Source organism: Staurois parvus, unplaced genomic scaffold, assembly GCF_062004578.1.
Source record: "Staurois parvus isolate SC_StPar_1 unplaced genomic scaffold, SC_StPar_1.0 ptg002703l, whole genome shotgun sequence".
Taxonomy (NCBI): Eukaryota; Metazoa; Chordata; class Amphibia; order Anura; family Ranidae; genus Staurois; species Staurois parvus.
Genome location: NW_028320499.1, coordinates 6,184 through 27,180, shown reverse-complemented (window position 1 = coordinate 27,180; position 20,997 = coordinate 6,184). Strand labels below are relative to the sequence as shown.

General features: G+C 38.6%; 1 protein-coding gene across 1 annotated transcript; it reads left to right on the top strand.

Moving 5' to 3' along the window:
• The first annotated feature begins 860 nt into the window (after positions 1-860).
• On the top strand, positions 861-4,142 carry LOC149429421 (POU domain, class 3, transcription factor 4-B). Its single transcript, XM_089666430.1, has one exon. The coding sequence runs from the start codon at positions 897-899 to the stop codon at positions 1,947-1,949; it is 1,053 nt and encodes a 350-aa protein (XP_089522556.1). The 5' UTR covers positions 861-896; the 3' UTR covers positions 1,950-4,142.
• The last annotated feature ends 16,855 nt before the right edge of the window (positions 4,143-20,997 follow it).

Genomic DNA, 20,997 nt, shown 5'->3' with positions numbered 1-20,997 from the left:
GGAAGGGGGGAATTTCCAGGGAAGGGGTGAATGTTCAGGGAAGGGGTGAATATTCAGGAAAATGGTGAATTTCCAGGGAAGGGGTGAATGTTCAGGGAAGGGGTGAATGTTCAGGGAAGGGGTGAATTTCCAGGGAAGGGGTGAATATTCAGGGAAGGGGTGAATGTTCAGGGAAGGGGTGAATATTCAGAGAAGGGGTGAATGTTCAGGGAAGGGGTGAATATGTAGGGAAGGGGTGAATATTCAGGGAAGGGTTGAATTTCCAGGGAAGGGGTGAATATTCAGGGAAGGGGTGAATTTCCAGGGAAGGGGTGAATATTCAGGGAAGGGGTGAATGTTCAGGGAAGCGGTGAATATGTAGGAAAGGGGTGAATATTCAGGGAAGGGGTGAATGTTCAGGGAAGGGGTGAATATGTAGGAAAGGGGTGAATATTCAGGGAAGGGTTGAATTTCCAGGGAAGGGGTGAATATTCAGGGAAGGGGTGAATATTCAGGAAAATGGTGAATATTCAGGGAAGGGGTGAATTTCCAGGGAAGGGGTGAATGTTCAGGGAAGGGGTGAATTTCCAGGGAAGGGTGAATATTCAGGAAAATGGTGAATAATCAGGGAAGGGGTGAATGTTCAGGGAAGGGGTGAATATGTAGGCAGACAGTGGAGAATATTTCCAGATTCCTGCAGGCAGGGAAGGGTTAATCCCCGGCACTCTCAGGAGCCAATGAAGACTTCCTCCTCAGCAGCAGTTAACCCCTGCCAGTGCCAAGCTGCTGTGCAGGCAGAGTCCCTCCCCCCGGCGGTCCCCATTGGCTGGGGGTGCTGTCACTGATCAGGCTCCCCTTACCTTGTAGATGTCAGGGGCTGGAGCCTGTGCCACACTCTGACTGGCAGGGGAGCCGAAATGGCCACAGCTGCCTCCAATCCCTACAGCCTCCTGAGCAGCCCAGCCCTGGTCCATGCAGAACCTGGCAGCATGCAGCAGGGAAGCCCCTTCAGGAACCCCCAGAAGCTGCTGCAGACCGACTACCTGCAGGGGGTGCCCAGCAATGGCCACCCTCTGGGGCACCATTGGATGAGCAGCCTGGCCGATGTCAACCCTTGGGCTAGCAGCCCCCTGGAGCAGCAGGACATCAAGCCTGGTAGAGAAGATCTCCAGCTAGGGGCCATCATCCACCACAGGTCGCCCCATGCCAACCACCCGAACGCCTGGGGGGCCAGCCCGGTCCATAACAACCCCTCTCTGACCTCCAGCGGCCAGGCCATCTACTCCCAGCCTGGCTTCAGTGTCAGTGGCATGCTGGACCATGGTGCCCTCACCCCACCACCACCCCAGACTGTGAGCACCCAAAGCCTACACCCGGTGCTCAGAGATGCCACCGAGCATGGGGACCTCAACAGCCACCACTGCCAGGACCATTCCGACGAGGAGACCCCCACCTCCGACGAGCTGGAGCAGTTTGCCAAGCAGTTCAAACAAAGGAGGATCAAGTTGGGCTTCACCCAGGCTGACGTGGGCTTGGCACTGGGCACCCTCTATGGGAATGTCTTCTCCCAGACCACCATCTGCAGGTTCGAAGCCCTCCAGCTCAGCTTCAAGAACATGTGCAAGCTGAAGCCCCTTCTGAACAAGTGGCTGGAGGAGGCTGACTCCTCCACTGGGAGCCCCACCAGCATAGACAAGATCGCAGCTCAGGGCAGGAAGAGGAAGAAGAGGACCTCCATAGAGGTGAGTGTCAAGGGGGTGCTGGAGACCCACTTTCTGAAATGCCCCAAACCCGCAGCCCAGGAGATCTCCTCCCTGGCAGACAGCCTGCAGCTGGAGAAGGAGGTGGTCCGGGTCTGGTTCTGTAACAGGAGACAGAAAGAGAAAAGGATGACCCCACCAGGAGACCCCCAACAACACGAAGTCTTCTCCCACAGCGTCAAATCAGACTCATCCTGCCATGATCTCTGACCAGAGGACACCTGGACAACATGGACTCTGGAGTTTTCCTAAAAAACAAAAAAAGAACAAAAATGAAAAAAAAGAGCTTTTTCTTAACTTATATTCTCTTCTGGAGGAAGGAAACATTAAAAAAAAGAAACTTTATACAAAATAAAATTCAGTAGAAGACTCCAGGAGCTTGGAGCTCCAGACATGGCAATACCAGAATGACCTATTCTAGCCAAGATGTTTACTGGACACTTCTTGTCTTGTCCTCTCCCAGAGACTTGTGTGCCTCTCTGCCTTCCAGCGCCTTGACCACAGCAGAATCTATCAGGTGACCTTCCTTTTATTAGAGATTTAAAAAAAAAAAAAAGAGAAATTAATTTTTTGTTCTAGCCGCCATTGTTTTATGGAGAACCTCAAAGTCTGGGAATGGGTTTTCTTGTGTCTGGAGGTGTCTTTGCTGTCCCAAGATCTGAGATGGTCCAAGATCTGAGATGGTCTAAGATCTGAGATGGTCCAAGATCCAACATCTGAGATGGTCCAAGATCTGAGATGGTCCGAGATCCAACATCTGAGATGGTCCAAGATCTGAGATGGTCCAAGATCCAACATCTGAGATGGTCCAAGATCCAACATCTGAGATGGTCCAAGATCCAACATCTGAGATGGTCCAAGATCTGAGATGGAAAAACCATCCACCTTCTTCTTCTGCAACAATTTCTAATTCATTTTATTTTATTATTTTTTTCATTTTTTTTTTGATCATTTTTTTTTTTCATTTTTTTAAGAGTTTCCAGGCTAAAAAAACAAACAAACCACAAGTGTATCTTCTGTATGTCCTAGCATTATGTATAATCCAAGGCTGTCTATGGAGCATTGCTGCATGTCATGTATTCACTATCACGTATCATTATGCATCTTATATATTTTTATTTTGTAGCTTTTGTTGTATATGGAAGAGGTTCGGTGTGACAGAGGGGTCTCTGTAGGTCTGGGGAAGGGAGGGAGGGGGTGTTCTCAGACCTCTCCCCCCCCCCCTTTCTCTCTCTTTGGGTTTTGTTCTCTTGCTGCAATCAAAATTCACAGATGTCACTGGTCCCAGCGGTGTCTATGGAATGTTCTCCCAGTGGTGGCAGAATACTGGGGACCTAAAAATGTGCCCTGAACACCTTACACGGTGATCGATCATTCTTCTTCAGTTCCTTATTTATCATGTCCACGCGGTCACACACATGCAAATCATGTCAGCACTAGCAGGTTATTTATTATTTTAAATATTTTAAATTTTTTTTAATTTTTTTTTAATTTTTTTAATTTTTTATTTAATTTTTTATTTTTTTTTTAGCTTTCAAAATCTGACCTGTGATTATCCCAGAAGTGTTAAATTCACTGTCATAGTTCCCAGTACACCTGCTGGAGGTGGTGGTGGTGGTGGGGGGGGGGGGTACCCTCCCTGCCTGTACTACTACTTCTATAAATCATTATTCTGCTTCTATTCTTACTATTTCTGTAAAAAAAATCATTTTAATAACAACCCCCTCACTCTTTGTTTCAGTTTTTTTTTGTACTGACTCATTCTGTACCCTCTCTCTCTATCTCCTCCCGTTCATTCAACTACTTTTTTTGTAAAAAAAAAATATTTTTGTAAAATAATTCTTAATAACAACCCTCCCCTCATTTTTTTTTCTCTCAGAATTTTTTTTTTCCTGTCTAATAATATTCTGTAACCTTTCTCTCTCCCTCTCTCTCTCTCTGTCTCCTCCCATTCATTCAACTACTTTTTTTGTTAAAAAAAATTATTTTTGTAAAATAATTTTTAATAACAACCCCTCGTTTTTTTTTTTCTCTCAGAATGTTTTTTTTTTCTATCGAATAATATTCTGTAACCTTTCTCTCTCTCTCTCTCTCTCTCTCTCTCTCTCTCTCTCTCTCTCTCTCTCTCTCTCTCTCTCTCTATCTCCTCCCATTCATTCAACTACTTTTTTTGTAAGAAAAAATTATTTTTGTAAAATAATTTTTAATAACAACCCCTCGTTTTTTTTTCTCTCAGAATGTTTTTTTTTCTGTCAAATAATATTTCATAACCTTTCTCTTTGCTTCCTCCTATTCAACATTTTTTTTTACACGTTACTATTTTAGTAAAATAATATTTTATGTTTTTCCTGTTTTCTTTTTATATGAATTTAACTGACTCATTCTGTAACCTCTCTGCTCTCTCTCTCTCTCTCTCTCTCTCTATCTCTCTATCTCTATCTCCTCCCATTCATTCAGCTACTTTTTTTGTAAAAAAAAAATTATTTTTGTAAAATAATTCTTTTAAAAACCCTCCCCTCGTTTTTGTTTTCTCTCAGAATGTTTTTTTTCTGTCAAATAATATTCTGTAACCTTTCTCTCTCTCTCTCTCTCTCTCTCTCTCTCTCTCTCTCTCTCTCTCTCTCTCTCTAAAAAAAAAATATTTTTGTAAAATAATTCTTAATAACAACCCTCCCCTCGTTTTTTTTTTTCTCTCAGAATTTTTTTTTTCCGGCCAAATAATATTCTGTAACCTTTCTCTCTCTGTGTGTCTCCTCCCATTCATTCAGCTACTTTTTTTTGTAAAAAACAAAATTATTTTTGTAAAATAATTCTTTTAATAACAACCCTCCCCTCGTTTTTGTTTTCTCTCAGAATGTTTTTTTTTTTCTGTCAGATAATATTCCGTAACCTTTCTCTTTGCCTCCTCCTATTCAACATTTTTTTTTTTACACGTTACAATTTTTGTAAAATAATATTTGATGTTTTTTCCTGTTTCAAATTAATTTATCTCTGCACTCCATCCTTTCGAAACCATGCAACATTTTATTTATTAGGCTATTATTTTTTTTTTTATTTTTTTTTTTATTATTACCATTACTGATAGTAAGCCACAATAATAACATGAGAACGGAAACATTAGTAAAAACAAAAAAATAATGATGGGGGCAATAAAAATATAAGTAGGACTAATAACAACTATGATAGTAAAAGAAAAAAAAAATCTTTTTTTTTTTTTTTTTTTTTTTTTTTTAATTTTCGTAGCAAAGCACTTACTTTAATTGTTGTTCAGCCTACATATCTTCATTGCACTTAAGCCTGGCTCAGTGTTTTCTGGTGTTTTTAATCCTCCACACATAATGCTACAATTGCCTTATTTGTATCCAGAAACACAAAGGCTGCCCCGGTTGAAAGTTCTTTCTTTGGCCCCGTTAGCCACAATCTTTTGTGGCCCTTGTTCTGCGGTCACTGGAGAAAAAGACACCGCTGGTTTCATCCTCACTACAATTCATTGTGGCATTTTCACGCCTTCTCTCTAAGGAGCTAAATTCCCCTCCCTCCCCCCCTCCAAAAAAAAAAAAAAAAAATGGAAAACAATCAACAAAAATAATTTCTGCCAACTTTATAAGTGTACAGTTTTGTATATTAAAACTTTTTTTGAAGTTAATTTAAAAAAAAGTTAAAAAAATAAAAAATAAAAAAGATCATTTACTTTATTCATTTAGTATCTGATGTATAATAAACACTATTTTCATTAAAGGTTGCTTTTTTCAACAATTTTATTCAAATTGCCTATTACAGTTGCCAATTATTTATTTTCAATAAATTCTGCAGTCTGTTTAAAAAAAAAAAAAAAAAAAAAATAAGTTGTCTGAAAAATTAAATACATGTCAACACAAAATATTGTTAATGTTTCTTTGTCGAACAGTTTAGTTTAGAATTTATATGGGAGCAATATTTTATTTGTTGTATTAAAAAAAAGAAAAAGAAAAAAACAAAACAAAACAAAAACAAAGAAAAATAAACACTTTTTCAAAATGGGGCGTAATTGCTTTGTGTGTAGAAGGTGGGAGTGCGCAATATTAAGAAGGTTGAAAAAAAAAAAGATTTTTTTTTTTTTTAATTTTTGTTTAGTCATATAGAAGCTTTTTTATTTGATATTGATGATATTTCATATCATGTAAGAAAGAAAAATAGGAAAACAAAACTATTTTAACAGTTATTTAAGAATGGTATTAACTACTTTTTTTTTTTTTTTGCCTAATAAGAAAACCCTTAAAAAAAAAATTACTGACATTTGGCCTCAATTTAAAATGATAAAACGAATTACAATATTAATCATGAATTGTTTATGGCGTTGATTGCAGAAACATAGTTTATTGCTACTGATTGATATGTCAGACAATTAAGTTCATGCTATTTTTTTTTTATTTTTTATTTTGGGATTCTTTTTTACATAATTTGGTTGTGAAATTTTCTCAGGTGCTGTTAATGTATTGCAACTCTACAAAGATGATGGGTTAAATAACAGGTTGGATCTTGTTTTTTTTATTTCATATATATATATATATACATATATATATATATAAATATATATTATATATATATATATATATATAAATAAATATATATATATGTGTATATATATATATATATATATATATATATATTTTATATATATATATATATATATATATATATATATATATATATATATATATATGAAATAAAAAAAAACAAGATCCAACCTGTTATTTAACCCATCATAAAAAAAATAAAATAATATATAAAATAAAATAATATATATATATATATATATATATATATATATTATTTTTTTTTTTTTTTAAATTGTGATTATTTATTTGTTTTTAATAGGTTCTGGCCAGGCAATGCATCTGCTAAAATTATTATTATTTTTTTATTTTAATGTGAGATGTGAAATTATTTTATATATATATATAGATAAAGAGATAGATACAATGTATGTGTATAATATCCAAATAATTTATTTGGGCAGAAAAACTTGATAGATTTTTTCCTGATGTCCGGTTTTCTGTTGGTTTGCCCATTTTGTTGTCTAGCAAGCCGTTTCAAGTTTTGTTTTGTAGGATGTTTCATAAATTCCACTGAAATTCACATTTGATTTAACAATGTAGCGCTCTTTTTAATTCGAACAACAAAAAAAAAGAAAGGCGTGAATTTTCTATCAGCTCCATCACGCGGCTGAGGTTGCTCGGGGAGGACTTGGGCCTTGTGTTTTGAATTGCACCCCTCTCCCCTCTCGCAGTTCACTCCTTATTATAATAAATCCCAGACAGAGTAATAACTAATTACATCTAATTGCATAAGGAAGAACTTTTTTTTTGAGACTGAATACTGGAAAGAACAATTCAGACACTGTTTTTATTTTATTTTTATTTTGTATTTTTTTTTTTTTTTTTTTTTTAATCATGCTTGATTTTTTTTGGCTTTCGGGCACTTTTCTAAAAAAAAAAAAAAAAAAAAAAAAAAGGTTAATTCCCAGCATACTTGTAAAGTGTTTTTTTTTTGATGATATTTATGTTTACATGCCGATGTATATTGCAATAATCCACGGCAAGTTAAATTAATTCAGAGGCGCCCATGTTTTTTTGGTTTTTTTTTTCAATACACAATATTTTAAAATATCTCCCCTTATGAATAGACTTGTTCTGTTTCATTTTATAAACACGTATTTATTGGGAATAAAAAGCCTTGAAGTTGACTGTCATTTCATTATGAATGCCCGGGATTTCCGACTACCCGTAAACGCGTAAAAAAAAAAAAAAAAGCCAGTAATCTGTTTCTGAGGGTAATTAGATTTCCTGCGAAGCCGTATTTGTGACTTGGAGATTTCAGATGTTCTCGAATATAAACTGGAGCGTCTTATTCTATCGCTGTATTAAATTCCCGGACATCCATCTCCGCCAGCGCTCGGTCATCCATGTTAAATCACAAACGCTCCGTCACCGGCAGAGGAGACGTCCGCTGGCAGAGCAGTCACCAGTGACGCTTCCCATAAATTCCCATATTTCTGAGGCCTTTTCTTTTTTTTTGCAGCCTTCTACCAGTTTAAATCCATAATTCAGTGTCTTCCCCCCTCCCGCCCAATATTACTGTCTGGGCTCATGCCTGTATCTGGGAGAAGATTCGCTGTGAATATATTAGACAATTATAAAGCATTTAAGTGGCTGTTATCAAATTGTGCGCCGCGGAACCTTTTTTTATTTTGATTTTTTTTTTTAATACAAAGACCTTATTAATAATTCCTTTTTTTAAAAATGTATAATGTGCAGAAGGTAATATAATGCGCAACACATTTGATATTTATTTAGATTATTATGTATATAAGTATACAATGTATCTCTCCAGCGATGTATGGATTAGGCCAGGTAATAAATAAATACGTAGATGACAGTTACATAAATAAAATGATATTTAGATCGATCGATAAATGATAGATAGATAGATAGATAGATAGATAGATAGATAATAGATAGATAGATAATAGATAGATAGATAGATAGATAGATAGATAATAGATAGATAGATAATAGATAGATAGATAGATAGATAGATAGATAGATAGATAGATAGATAATAGATAGATAGATAGATAGATAGATAGATAGATAGATAGATAGATAATAGATAATAGATAGATAGATAGATAGATAGATAGATAGATAGATAGATAGATAGATAGATAGATAATAGATAGATAGATAGATAGATAGATAGATAGATAGATAATAGATAGATAATAGATAGATAGATAATAGATAGATAGATAGATAGATAGATAATAGATAGATAATAGATAGATAGATAGATAATAGATAGATAGATAGATAGATAGATAGATAGATAGATAGATAGATAGATAGATAGATAATAGATAGATAGATAATAGATAGATAGATAGATAGATAGATAGATAGATAGATAGATAGATAATAGATAATAGATAGATAGATAGATAGATAGATAGATAGATAGATAGATAGATAGATAATAGATAGATAGATAGATAGATAGATAGATAATAGATAGATAATAGATAGATAGATAGATAGATAGATAATAGATAGATAATAGATAGATAGATAGATAATAGATAGATAATAGATAGATAGATAGATAATAGATAGATAGATAGATAGATAGATAGATAGATAGATAGATAGATAGATAGATAGATAGATAATAGATAGATAGATAGATAATAGATAGATAATAGATAGATAGATAGATAGATAGATAGATAGATAGATAGATAATAGATAGATAGATAGATAGATAGATAGATAGATAGATAGATAGATAATAGATAGATAATAGATAGATAATAGATAGATAGATAGATAGATGGATGGATGATAGATAATCGATAGATGGATGGATGATAGATAATCGATAGATGGATGGATGATAGATAATCGATAGATAGATGGATGAATGGATGATAGATAGATAATAGATAGATGGATGGATGGATGATAGATAGATAATAGATAGATGGATGGATGATAGATAATCGATAGATAGATGGATGGATGATAGATAGTAACAATCAAGCTGAGTAAGATATTTATAAAAGTATTAAATAGTCTCTCAATTATTATTATTATTTTTATTATAATTATTATTATACAGGATTTATGGCGCCAACAGTTTGCTCAGCACTTTACAATATAATGGGAGACAATACAGATCAATACAAGAGGGATAGGGGGGCCTGATCCTGGGAGCTTACAATCTAGGAGGGAGGGCCCTGATCCTGGGAGCTTACAATCTAGGAGGGAGGGGCTGATCCTGGGAGCTTACAATCTAAGAGGGAGGGGCTGATCCTGGGAGCTTACAATCTAGGAGGGAGGGGCTGATCCTGGGAGTTTACAATCTAAGAGGGAGGGGCTGATCCTGGGAGCTTACAATCTAGGAGGGAGGGGCTGATCCTGGGAGTTTACAATCTAGGAGGGATGGGCTGATCCTGGGAGCTTACACTCTAAGATATATGAAGATACAAACCTTCCCATCGTCACTCTAGGTATAAACGTATTTGATATATAAATAATATTTTTGTATTTTTGTTTTGTATGAGACAAAAATATTTATGAATTTATAATACAGATGAGTATATATCAGGGGCGGATTGACCATTTGGGAACTCAGGCATTGCCCGAGGGCCCGGGGTCAGTGGGGGGCCCCATGAGATGCCCCTGGTACATTTCATAGGCTTTTTTGGGTGTGATTTGAGTGTGGGCGAGGACACAGGGGCCCCATGATGCCCTGTTGCCCGGGGGCCCCGTGAGTTGTCAGTCCGCCCTGGTATATATATATATATAGATTTGGTTTGTGTTTGTTTCGTGTATCAGTCCCACATTCAGGGGTGACTATGACTCCTTATTGAAGGCCGGCCAACTTGCCTTGATTTTGGGGTCAGTTGAAACCAAAAATTTGCAGCCCCCAGAATACAAATTTGTCACTTTGGTTATGTAATCGGCAAACCTAATATATATATTTTTTTTTTTGGCTTTTTTTTTTACTTTTTTTATGCTGGCTTCACCTGTCTCCGATGAGTGGAGGCCCTAGTGTGGTCAGGTGGAGAAAAGTGATTTAACAAATTTGTATGAGAACCTCATGTAGCCCCCAGAATACAAATTTGTCACTTTGGTTATGTAATTGGCAAACCTAATATGTATATATATATTATTTATTTTATTTTTTTATTTATTTATTTTACTTTTTTTATGCTGGCTTCACCTGTCCCCGATGAGTGGAGGCCCTAGCATGGTCAAGTGGAGAAAAGTGATTCTTATCCACATTTGAACCCCATGTAGTCCCCATCCCCCAGAATACAAATTTCCCACTTTGGTTATGTAATTGGCCAACCTAATATATATATATTTATTTTTTTTTAGCTTTTTTTTTTACTTTTTTTATGCTGGCTTCACTTAGTTCTGATGAGTGTAGGCCCTAGCAGGGGTGGACTCATCATTTGGAAACTCGGGCACTGCCCGAGGGCCCGGGGTCAGTAGGGGGCCCCATGAGATGCCCCTGGTACCTTTTTCATAGGCTTTTTTGAGTTTGGGCAAGGACACAGGGGCCCCATGATCCCCTATTGCCCGGGGGCCCCATGATCCCCTATTGTCCGGGGGCCCCATGATCCCCTATTGCCTGGGGCCCCATGATCCCCTATTGTCTGGGGGCCCCATGTTCCCCTATTGCCCGGGGGCCCCATGATCCCCTATTGTCCGGGGGCCCCATGAGTTGTCAGTCCACCCCTGGGCCCTAACGTGGTCAAGTGGAGAAAAGTGATTTGACAAATTTGTATGAGAACCCCATGTAGCCCCCAGAATACAAATTTGTCACTTTGATTATGTAATCGGCAAACCTAATATATATATATTTTTTTTATTATTATTTTTTTATGCTGGCTTCACCTGTCTCCGATGAGCGGAGGCCCTAGCGTGGTCAACCGGAGAAAAGTGATTCTTTTCCAAACTTGAACCCCATGTAGCCCCCATCCCCCAGAATACAAATATGCTACTTTGGTTATGTAATTGGCAAATCTAATATATATATATATATGTATTTTTTTTTGTATTTGTATTTTTTGGGGGGGCTTTTTTTTTACTTTTTTTATGCTGGCTTCACCTTGCTCTGATGAGTGGAGGCCCTAGTGTGGCCCTAGTGTGGTCAAGTAGAGAAAGGTGATTTGACAATATATATATATAACATTTTTTTAATTATTATTTATTTATTTTGTTTATTTATTTTACTTTTTTTATGCTGGCTTCACCTTGCTCTGACGAGTGGAGGCCCTAGCGTGGTCAAGTGGAGAAAAATTATTTTTTTCTGAATTTGTATGAGAACCCCATGTAGCCCCCAGAATACAAATTTGTCACTCTGGTTTTGTAATGAGCAAACCTAATATATACATATATTTTATTTTTTTTTGCTTTTTTTATGTTGGCTTCACCTTGCTCTGATGAGTGGAGGCCGTAACATGGTTAGGAGAAAAGTGATTTGACGAATTTGTATGAGAACCCCATGTAGCCCCCAGAATACAAATTTGTCACTTTGGTTATGTAATTGTCAAACCTAATATATATATATATTTTTTTTTCTTTCTCTTTTTTTTTGGCTTTTTTTTTACTTTTTTTATGCTGGCTTTACCTAGCTCCGATGAGTGGAGGCCCTAGTGTGATCAAGTGGAGAAAAGTGATTTGACAAATTTGTATGAAAACCCCATTTAGCCCCCAGAATACAAACTTGTCACGTTGGTTATGTAATTGGCAAACCTAATATGTATATATATATTTATTTATTTATTTTATTATATATATATAAATATATATATATAGTAAATACATATATATATAAAGTAAATACATAGATATACATATATATATATATATATTTAATTATTATTTATTTATTTTGTTTATTTATTTTACTTTGTATATATACATATATATATATATATATATTTTTTTTTTAATTATTATTTATTTATTTTGTTTATTTATGTTACTTTTTATATATATATATATATATATATATATATATATATATATATATATATATATATATATTTTATTTATTTTTTTAAATTGTTTATTTATTTATTTTGTTTATTTATTTTAATATATATATATATATACATATATATATATATATATTTTAATTATTATTTATTTATCTTGTTTATTTATTTTACTTTGTATATATATATATATATATATATATATATATATATATATTTTATTTTTATTTATTTTTTTAATTATTATTTATTTATTTTGTTTATTTATTTTACTTTATATATATATATATATATATATATATATATATATATATATATATATATATTTTTTAATATTATTTATTTATTTATTTTGTTTATTTATTTTACTTTATATATATATATATATATATATATATATATATATTTATTTATTTATTTATTTAATTATTATTTATTTATTTTGTTTATTTATGTTACTTTTTATATATATATATATATATATATATATATATATATATATATATTTATTTTTTTAAATTGTTTATTTATTTATTTTGTTTATTTATTTTAATATATATATATATATATATATATATTTATTTTTTTATTATATATTTATTTATTTTGTTTATTTTACTTTATATATATATATATATATGTATTTTTTTTTTTAATTGTTTATTTGTTTTGTTTATTTATTTTACTTTTTTTATGCTGGCTTCACCTGTTTCTGATGAGTGGAGGCCTTAGTGTGGTAAAGTGATTTTCCGAATTTGTATGGGAAGCCCCATCTAAGCAGCGACAGGTCGCATAACACACTGGCGCGGCTGTTTTGGCGCACACTCCTGGCCCTGAGGGGCTGCGTCCGTACCGCTTTGCGATTTGGGGGTTTGACGCCGTTTGTAATAAAACTTTTCTTCATGCGGGGAAATCCTGACGGGGTGGGAGGATCATGGAGGGTCTCTAGGCGGGAGCGTTGCTGCTGCTGGGGGTCTGCGGAGAGGACTCGGATTTCAGGTCTTGGCTCCTTAATCCCGGGTCATTGGGCGCTCATTGAGCTGCCGGGTTCCAGGCCGGAGCGGCCTCAGCAGTTCTGAAAACAAACCGGCAGGTTCTGGATGGCAACAAAAGAGGACAAAGAATGCCGCAAGTATCCGCCGTAATCCAATGTTCAGACGCGGCGCGGTCAATGATCTCAGCTTCCCTAATTAAATTCCTCGTCCCCCTAGAGCTGTGTTTACTATCTAGGCAGGTGCATGGGGCAGCATTGTTCTGGGGGCAGGAAAGAATTACTTTTTGATAGATGTATTGATTGAATGCTCTTTTTTTTTTACCCCCCCCCCTTGGTCTTCGCTGTAAGAGCAGAGAAAGTGAGGGGGTGATACGGCCCCTATGGGGACAATTTGGGGAGTATTTGCGACCCCCGGCAGCACCGACGTACGGAATGATCCGGGTTGGGTTCAGTTCTATGCGCAGCACCTGCCAGCGATCAGAATTCCGCGACTATGACCACAGTAAAGGGTTCCGCGGCCATCCCCGCCCCCCCCCCCCGCGTGCCGCCGCCGCACGGCATATAATGCGTTAAATACGTTTCAAAATTGTGGAATTTAATCTCAGGAAATGCAATTATTCATATTTGATCTTTACAGAATATCCGGCCGCTCGCAGCTCGTGGTTTTTCTCGTTTTGTCACCGCAGCGCCGACAGATTTGCGAGTTGCGATAACCAGGTGGGGTGCGTTCGCAGTCTTGCGGTGACGTCTGTCGCTCTCCAACATTTCGCAGCAAAAGGGAGGGAAAAAAAAACACTTTTTTTTCTTTGTGAGCGTGAAATTAAAAAAGTTGTACAGAGAAGGGGAGTCATGATGTATAATCCTGCGCGCTGCGTCTGCGCCTGCGTGAGTTCCACGCAACGCAAGTTTTGTCGCACGTCGCAGTGGGATGCGGCTAGGAATGAAGATCTTTGTTCATAAATGCATCGTTCAGGAAGGTATCGCAGGAGAAGAAACTTTTACTGTTTGGATACGTTGTTGCATTATAAATGCATTGATGCCACTGACTTAGGCCGCCGGGCGGTCCTGTGACTGCGATGACTGCGGCACAACTTGCATTATGACAGGTGCTCTTTATATGGAAACTCCAGCTGAGAGATTTATTCTGTCAATAAGTGAGGGATTTAAAATTGCGCAATTTGTGTGCGATTTCTGAATAATTTATTGCGACTTGTGAAGATTTTCAACGATTTCTTGCAATTTACGGCGCGATTTCCATTGTATTCTATGTGAAATCGCAAGAAAACTGCAGAAAAAGTCATGCAAGGAACAACTTTAGAAATTGCGCCGCAGCAAATCGCAGGTTAAGATGCCGACATTCACATTCATTAGATGCGATTTCAATTCCCAAATCGCATCGGTATGAGCGGGCACTAAACCACCAGTCACACCGCTGCGATTTAAAATCGCGCGATTTCTGAAGAATTTATTGCGATTTGTGTGCGATTTCTGAAGAATTTATTGCGATTTGTGTGCGATTTCTGAAGAATTTATTGCGACTTGTGAAGATTTTCAACGATTCCTTGCAATTTGCGGCACAATTTCCATTCTATTCTATGTGAAGTCGCAAGAAAACTGCAGAAAAAGTCACGCAAGAACGACTTTAGAAATCGCGCCGCAGCAAATTGCAGGTTAAGATGCCGACATTCACATTCCTTAGATGCGATTTCAATTCCCAAATTGCACCGGCATGACTGGCCACTACATCACCAGTCACACCGCTGCGATTTAAAATCGCGCGATTTGTGTGCGATTTCTGAAGACTTTATTGCGACTTGTGAAGATTTTCAACGATTCCTTGCAATTTGCGGTGCGATTTCCATTGTATTCTATGTGAAATCGCAACAAAACTGCAGAAAAAGTCACGCAAGAACTACTTTAGAAATGGCGCCGCGGCCAATCGCAGGTTAAGACGCCGACATTCACATTCATTAGATGCGATTTCAATTCCCAAATCGCACCGGTATGACCGGCCACTAAATCAGCAGTCACACCGCTGCGATTTGAAATTGCGCGATTTGTGTGCAATTTCAGGTGCGATTTCTTAAGACTTTATTGCGACTCGTTTTTAACGATTTCTTGCAATTTGCGGTGTGATTTCCGTTGTATTCTATGTAGGTGAAAACGCAAGAAAACTGCAGAAAAAGTCGTGCGAGGAACTACGTTACCGCTGACATTCATTACATGCGATTTTACTTCTCTCAATTTATTTTTTAGTGAATTTTTCATACAATTTGAAAACTTTTGATCAGCACCCCCCCCCCCTGACCCCTCCCCCCCCTTGTGAAGATTTTCAACGTTCCCTTGCAATTTGCGGTGCGATTTCCATTGTGTTCTATGTAGGTGAAATCGCAGGAAAACTGCAGAAAAAGTCGTGCGACTTACGTTACCGCTGACATTCATTACATGCGATTGTACTGCTTTTGATTTATTTTTTAGTGATTTTTTTCTTACAATTTGATCAGCATCCCCCCCCCCCCACGCCCCTGAGGCCCCCCTCCCCACCCCTGAGCCCCCCCCCCAAACCGTAGAGGAGTTTTTACAATCATGGCCGGCTTAATTGCTACCATCATACCGATGCGATTTCAGGTGCGATTTCAACGCGCAAATCGCTCCGGTATGACGGGACACTCAACATTGTAGCAATTACGCCTTCCATGTTTGTAAAAATTCCTCTACGGATGTGGGGGGGGGGGTGTTGGGGGGGGGAAGGGGTCCGGGGGGGGGGGGTCCGGGGGGGGGGATGCTGATCAAAAGTTTTCAAATTGTAAGAAAAATTCACTAATAAAAGTAAATGAGAAGAAGTGCAATCGCCTCTGATAGAGAAATACTCCGCCACTCCGGTGTATCCTCATTCTATAAACATGTTCGGGGGATTCATGGAGAGGGCTGGAGATACGATGGAGACGCCTGCGACTCGCGGCAGAGAGTGCGACCAATTCATGTGCGCCCCGGAATGGTGCGTGTGAAGCTGTGGCCCCTCTGACAGAACGAACGTGATCATACAGTGGGCGAACTTTCACAAGTTGGGGAGACATTTGGAGTTTTTGTATGAGATATATACAATATATATATATATACTAATAACAAGAGTATGAATATTTTTTTTTTCTTTGTGCAATTTTAAGTTTAATTTTTATATTTATTATATATATTTTTTACATATTTTTACACAGGAGTGTATGATATATATATATAAAATCTCCCGATAATATCTCATCATATCTCTTGATGTAATATTTATAGATATATATATATATTTTTTTTTTTTGGAGGGGATTTAATCTTTTATACATTTTTATAGAGTAATGTAATATATAATATTTATTATTATTCTTTATAAAATATGTATTTTTTACATAGTTTTATAGAGGAGTGCATAACATATATACAGTATATAATAATAATTATTATTATTATTATTAGAGAGAGAAAGAAATCTTGCACTCTTCTATAAAAATATGTAAAAAAAATATGTAAAATATTATATATTAGTTAATTTAATTATTTATAGAGCAATGTTATGCAGTATATACATTTAATATTTTAGAAATTTTATTTTTTTTATATATTTTTATGGAGGAGTGCATGATATATATAATGTAATAAATATATATACAACATATAATAATATATTAATAATAATAAATATATATATATATAAAACTAACAAGTGTATGACTATACAGTTGCAAGAAAAAGTATGTGAACCCCTTGGGATTACGTGGAGTTTTGCATGAATTGGGCATAAAATGTGCTCTGAACGTCATCTAAATCACAACAATAGAAGAACACAGTCTGCTGAACATAATACTACACAAACATTAGATGTTGCCATGGTTTAATTGCACATAACATGTAAACATTCACAGCGCAGGGAGGAAAAAGTATGTGAGGCCCTAGCTTAATGACTTCTCCCAGAGCTAATTGGAGCCAGGAGTGAGCCAACCTTGACTCCAATCAGTGTGATGATATTGGACGTGTTGCTGACACCTGTTTTGGGTTTACTGGTTTCAAGAAGCACTGTCTGATGTGAACCATGCCTCACAGAAAAGAGCTCTCAGAAGACCTACCATCAAGAATTGTTGACTTGCATGAAGCTGGAAAGGGTTACAAAAGTATCTCCTTGAGCCTTGATGTTCCTGTGTCCACGGTAAGACAGACTGTCTACAAATGGAGAAAGTTTAGCACTGTTGCTACTCTCCCTAGGCGTGGTCGTCCTGTAAAAATGACTGCAAGAGCACAGCGCAGAATGCTGCATGAGGTAAAGAAGAATCCCAGAGTGTCAGCTAAAGACCTACAGAAATCTCTGGCACATGCTAACATTTTTGTTGACACATCTACAATAAGGAAAACATGAAACAAGAATGGGGTACATGGGAGGACACCACGGAGGAAGCCATTGCTGTCCAAAAAGAAGATTGCAGCACGTTTGAAGTTTGCAAAAGAGCACCTGGATGTTCCACAGCACTACTGGCAGAATATACTGAGGACAGATGACACCAAGATTGAGTTGTTTGGGAAGAACACACAACACTATGTGTGGAGAAAAAAAGGCCCAGCACACCAACATCAAAACCTCATCCCCACTGTGAAACATGGCGGAGGGAGCATCATGGTTTGGGGCTGCTTTGCTGCCTCAGGGTTGGACGGATTGTTGTCATTGATGGGAAAATGAATTCCAGAGTTTATCAAGACATTTTGCAGGAAAACGTACGACCATCTGTCCGCCAACTGAAGCTCCGCAGAGGATGGGTGATGCAACAGGACAATGACCCAAAGCATACAAGTCATTCAACAAAACAATGGCTGCAACAGCACAGAATACGCCTTCTGGAGTGGCCCAGTCAGAGTCCTGACCTCAACCCCATTGAAATGCTGTGGCATGACCTTAAGAGAGCGATTCACACCAGACATCCCAAGAATATTGCTACACTGAAACAGTTTTGTGAAGAGGAGTGGTCCAAAATGACTCCAGATCGTTGTGCAGGTCTGATCTGCAACTACAGGAAACGTTTGGTTGAGGTTATTGCTGCCAAAGGAGGGTCAACCAGTTATTAAGTCCAAAGGTTCACAGACTTTTTCCTCCCTGCACTGTGAATGTTTACATGTTATGTGCAATTAAACCATGGCAACATCTAATGTTTGTGTAGTATTATGTTCAGCAGACTGTGTTCTTCTATTGTTGTGACTTAGATGACGTTCAGAGCACATTTTATGCCCAATTCATGCAAAACTCCACGTAATCCCAAGGGGTTCACATACTTTTTCTTGCAACTGTATATATATATATAAATTTAAGTTTAACTTAAGTAGTACATTTAGGTTTAATTAATTTGTTGTATATATTTTTATATAGCAATGTAGTATGTGTATATATATATATATAATATTTTATAAATTACATTTTTATGAGAGAGAGAGAAACTCCTCTATAAAAATATGTACGAAAAAATAAAATCTCTAAAATATTATATATCTATATTTTAGTTAATTTCATTTTGTATACATTTTTATAGAGCGATGTTATACAGTATATATATTTAATATTTTATAAATTTTATTTATTTACATATTTTCATAGAGGAGTGCATGATATATATATACATTATTATTATACAGGATTTATATGGCGCCAGAAAGGTGTGCTCAGCGCTGTACATTATAGTGGGGGACAGAACATGAGACAATACAGTAACAATACAATACACGAGGGGATCGAGGGCCCTGATCCTGGGAGCTTACAATCTAGGAGGGAGGGGGTAGAGGTACAGGAGGAAGTGGCTGGATGGAGTGGTGGGAGGAGTGGAGGAGATCGGCTGTTAGGTGAGGGTGGGGTAGGCTTCCCTGAAGAGATGGGTTTTCAGGGTGTGCCTGCAGGTGAGGAGGGTAGGTGACAGTCTGATGGATTGGGGTAGTGAGTTCCAGAGGATGGGGGAAGTCCTGGAGAAGTCCTGCAGTCAGGCGTGGGAGGAGGAGACCAGGGAGCTAGAGAGTAGGAGGTCTTGTGAGGAGCGGAGGGTACGGGTTGGGTGGTATTTGGGTATCAGGTTGGTGAGGTAGTTTGGGGCGGAGTTATGAATGGCTTTGTATGTCTGTGTTAGTAGTTTGAATTTTATGCTTTGGGCAATCGGGAGCCAGTGGAGGGAATGACAGAGGAGGGTGGAGGACACTGAATGGAGGCCAGTGGAGGGATTGGCGGAGGGGGGTGGAGGCCAGTGGAGGTAATGACAGAGGGGGTGGAGCCAGTGAAGGGATTGGTAGAGGGGGTGGAGCCAGTGAAGGGATTGGTAGAGGGGGTGGAGCCAGTGTAGGGATTGGTAGAGGGGGGTGGAGGACACTGAGTGGAGGCCAGTGGAGGGATTGGCAGAGGGGGGTGGAGCCAGTGAAGGGATTGGCAGAGGGGGGTGGAGGACACTGAGTGGAGGCCAGTGGAGGGAATGACAGAGGGGGGTGGAGCCAGTGGAGGGATTGGCAGAGGGGGGTGGCAGAAGCGGAGCGGTTGGCAAGGTGGATGAGTATGCGGGGTGGGACTGATGGTGGGGTTGCTGGTTGTGATGGAGAGGATGGGGGGGGGGCGTGGGGTGGGACTGATGGTGGGGTTGTTGGTCGTGATGGAGAGGGTGGGGGGGGGGGCGCGGGGTGGGACTGATGGTGGGGTTGTTGGTCGTGATGGAGAGGGTGGGAAGTGGGTGGGGGGGGCGCGGGCTGGGTTCTTGGTCGTGATGGAGAGGGTGGGGGGGGGCGCGGGGTGGGAATGATGGTGGGGTTGTTGGTTGTGATGGAGAGGATGGGGGGGGGGGGGCACGGGGTGGGTTGTTGGTCGTCATGGAGAACATAAAATACATCATTTCTTTAGTAAATGGAAGTTTCATTCATGTTTCCTCTATCTTTGTATAACAATGCAGTATATACAGTATATATATATATATCATCCACATGGGGGATCTCTGTATAGTATGCAGTATATATATATATATCATCCACATGGGGGATCTCTGGGGGACATTCCAGGTTACACTCCCGGCCTTCTATGTATCATTCATTATTGTGCAGCCTTAGAGGAACAGTTCCCCCCCAATCTGCAGCAACATGGAGGATGTCTCACTATCCTCCTCTTTTCTCAGATCCAATATGGCGGCACACCGCGGTGAATCTGTCACAGCAATACTTGAATTGGCCACACGAGTTGATGTTTGTAGTGGGCGTGGCCTTCGTGAATTTGACGCACGGCTCTGACACCGCCCACAGCGGCAGTAATGTATGGGAATGGCTCGCTGGTCGCCGTGCCGGGTGTCCTCCTTGTGATTGGCCAGTCTGAACTCGGAATGTTTGTCATCCATGTTGTCGGTGTAATGTCATTATATGTAGAAAGGTCGCATCTCTGGGGTCTGGGCGATGCAGGGTGCTCTGGGGTCTGGGTGATGCGGGGTGCTCTGGGGTCTGGGCGATGCAGGGTGCTCTGGGGTCTGGGTGATGCGGGGTGCTCTGGGGTCTGGGTGATGCGGGGTGCTCTGGGGTCTGGGTGATGCGGGGAGCTCTGGGGTCTGGGCGATGTGGGGTGGTCTGGGTGATGCGGGGAGCTCTGGGGTCTGGGCGATGCGGGGTGCTCTGGGGTCTGGGTGATGCGAAGTGCTCTGGGGTCTGGGCGATGCAGGGTGCTCTGGGGTCTGGGC

What these genes read in the sequence shown, in the direction of transcription:
- LOC149429421 (XM_089666430.1), top strand. Translation starts at nt 897, where the DNA reads ATGGCCACAGCTGCCTCCAATCCCTACAGCCTCCTGAGCAGCCCAGCC.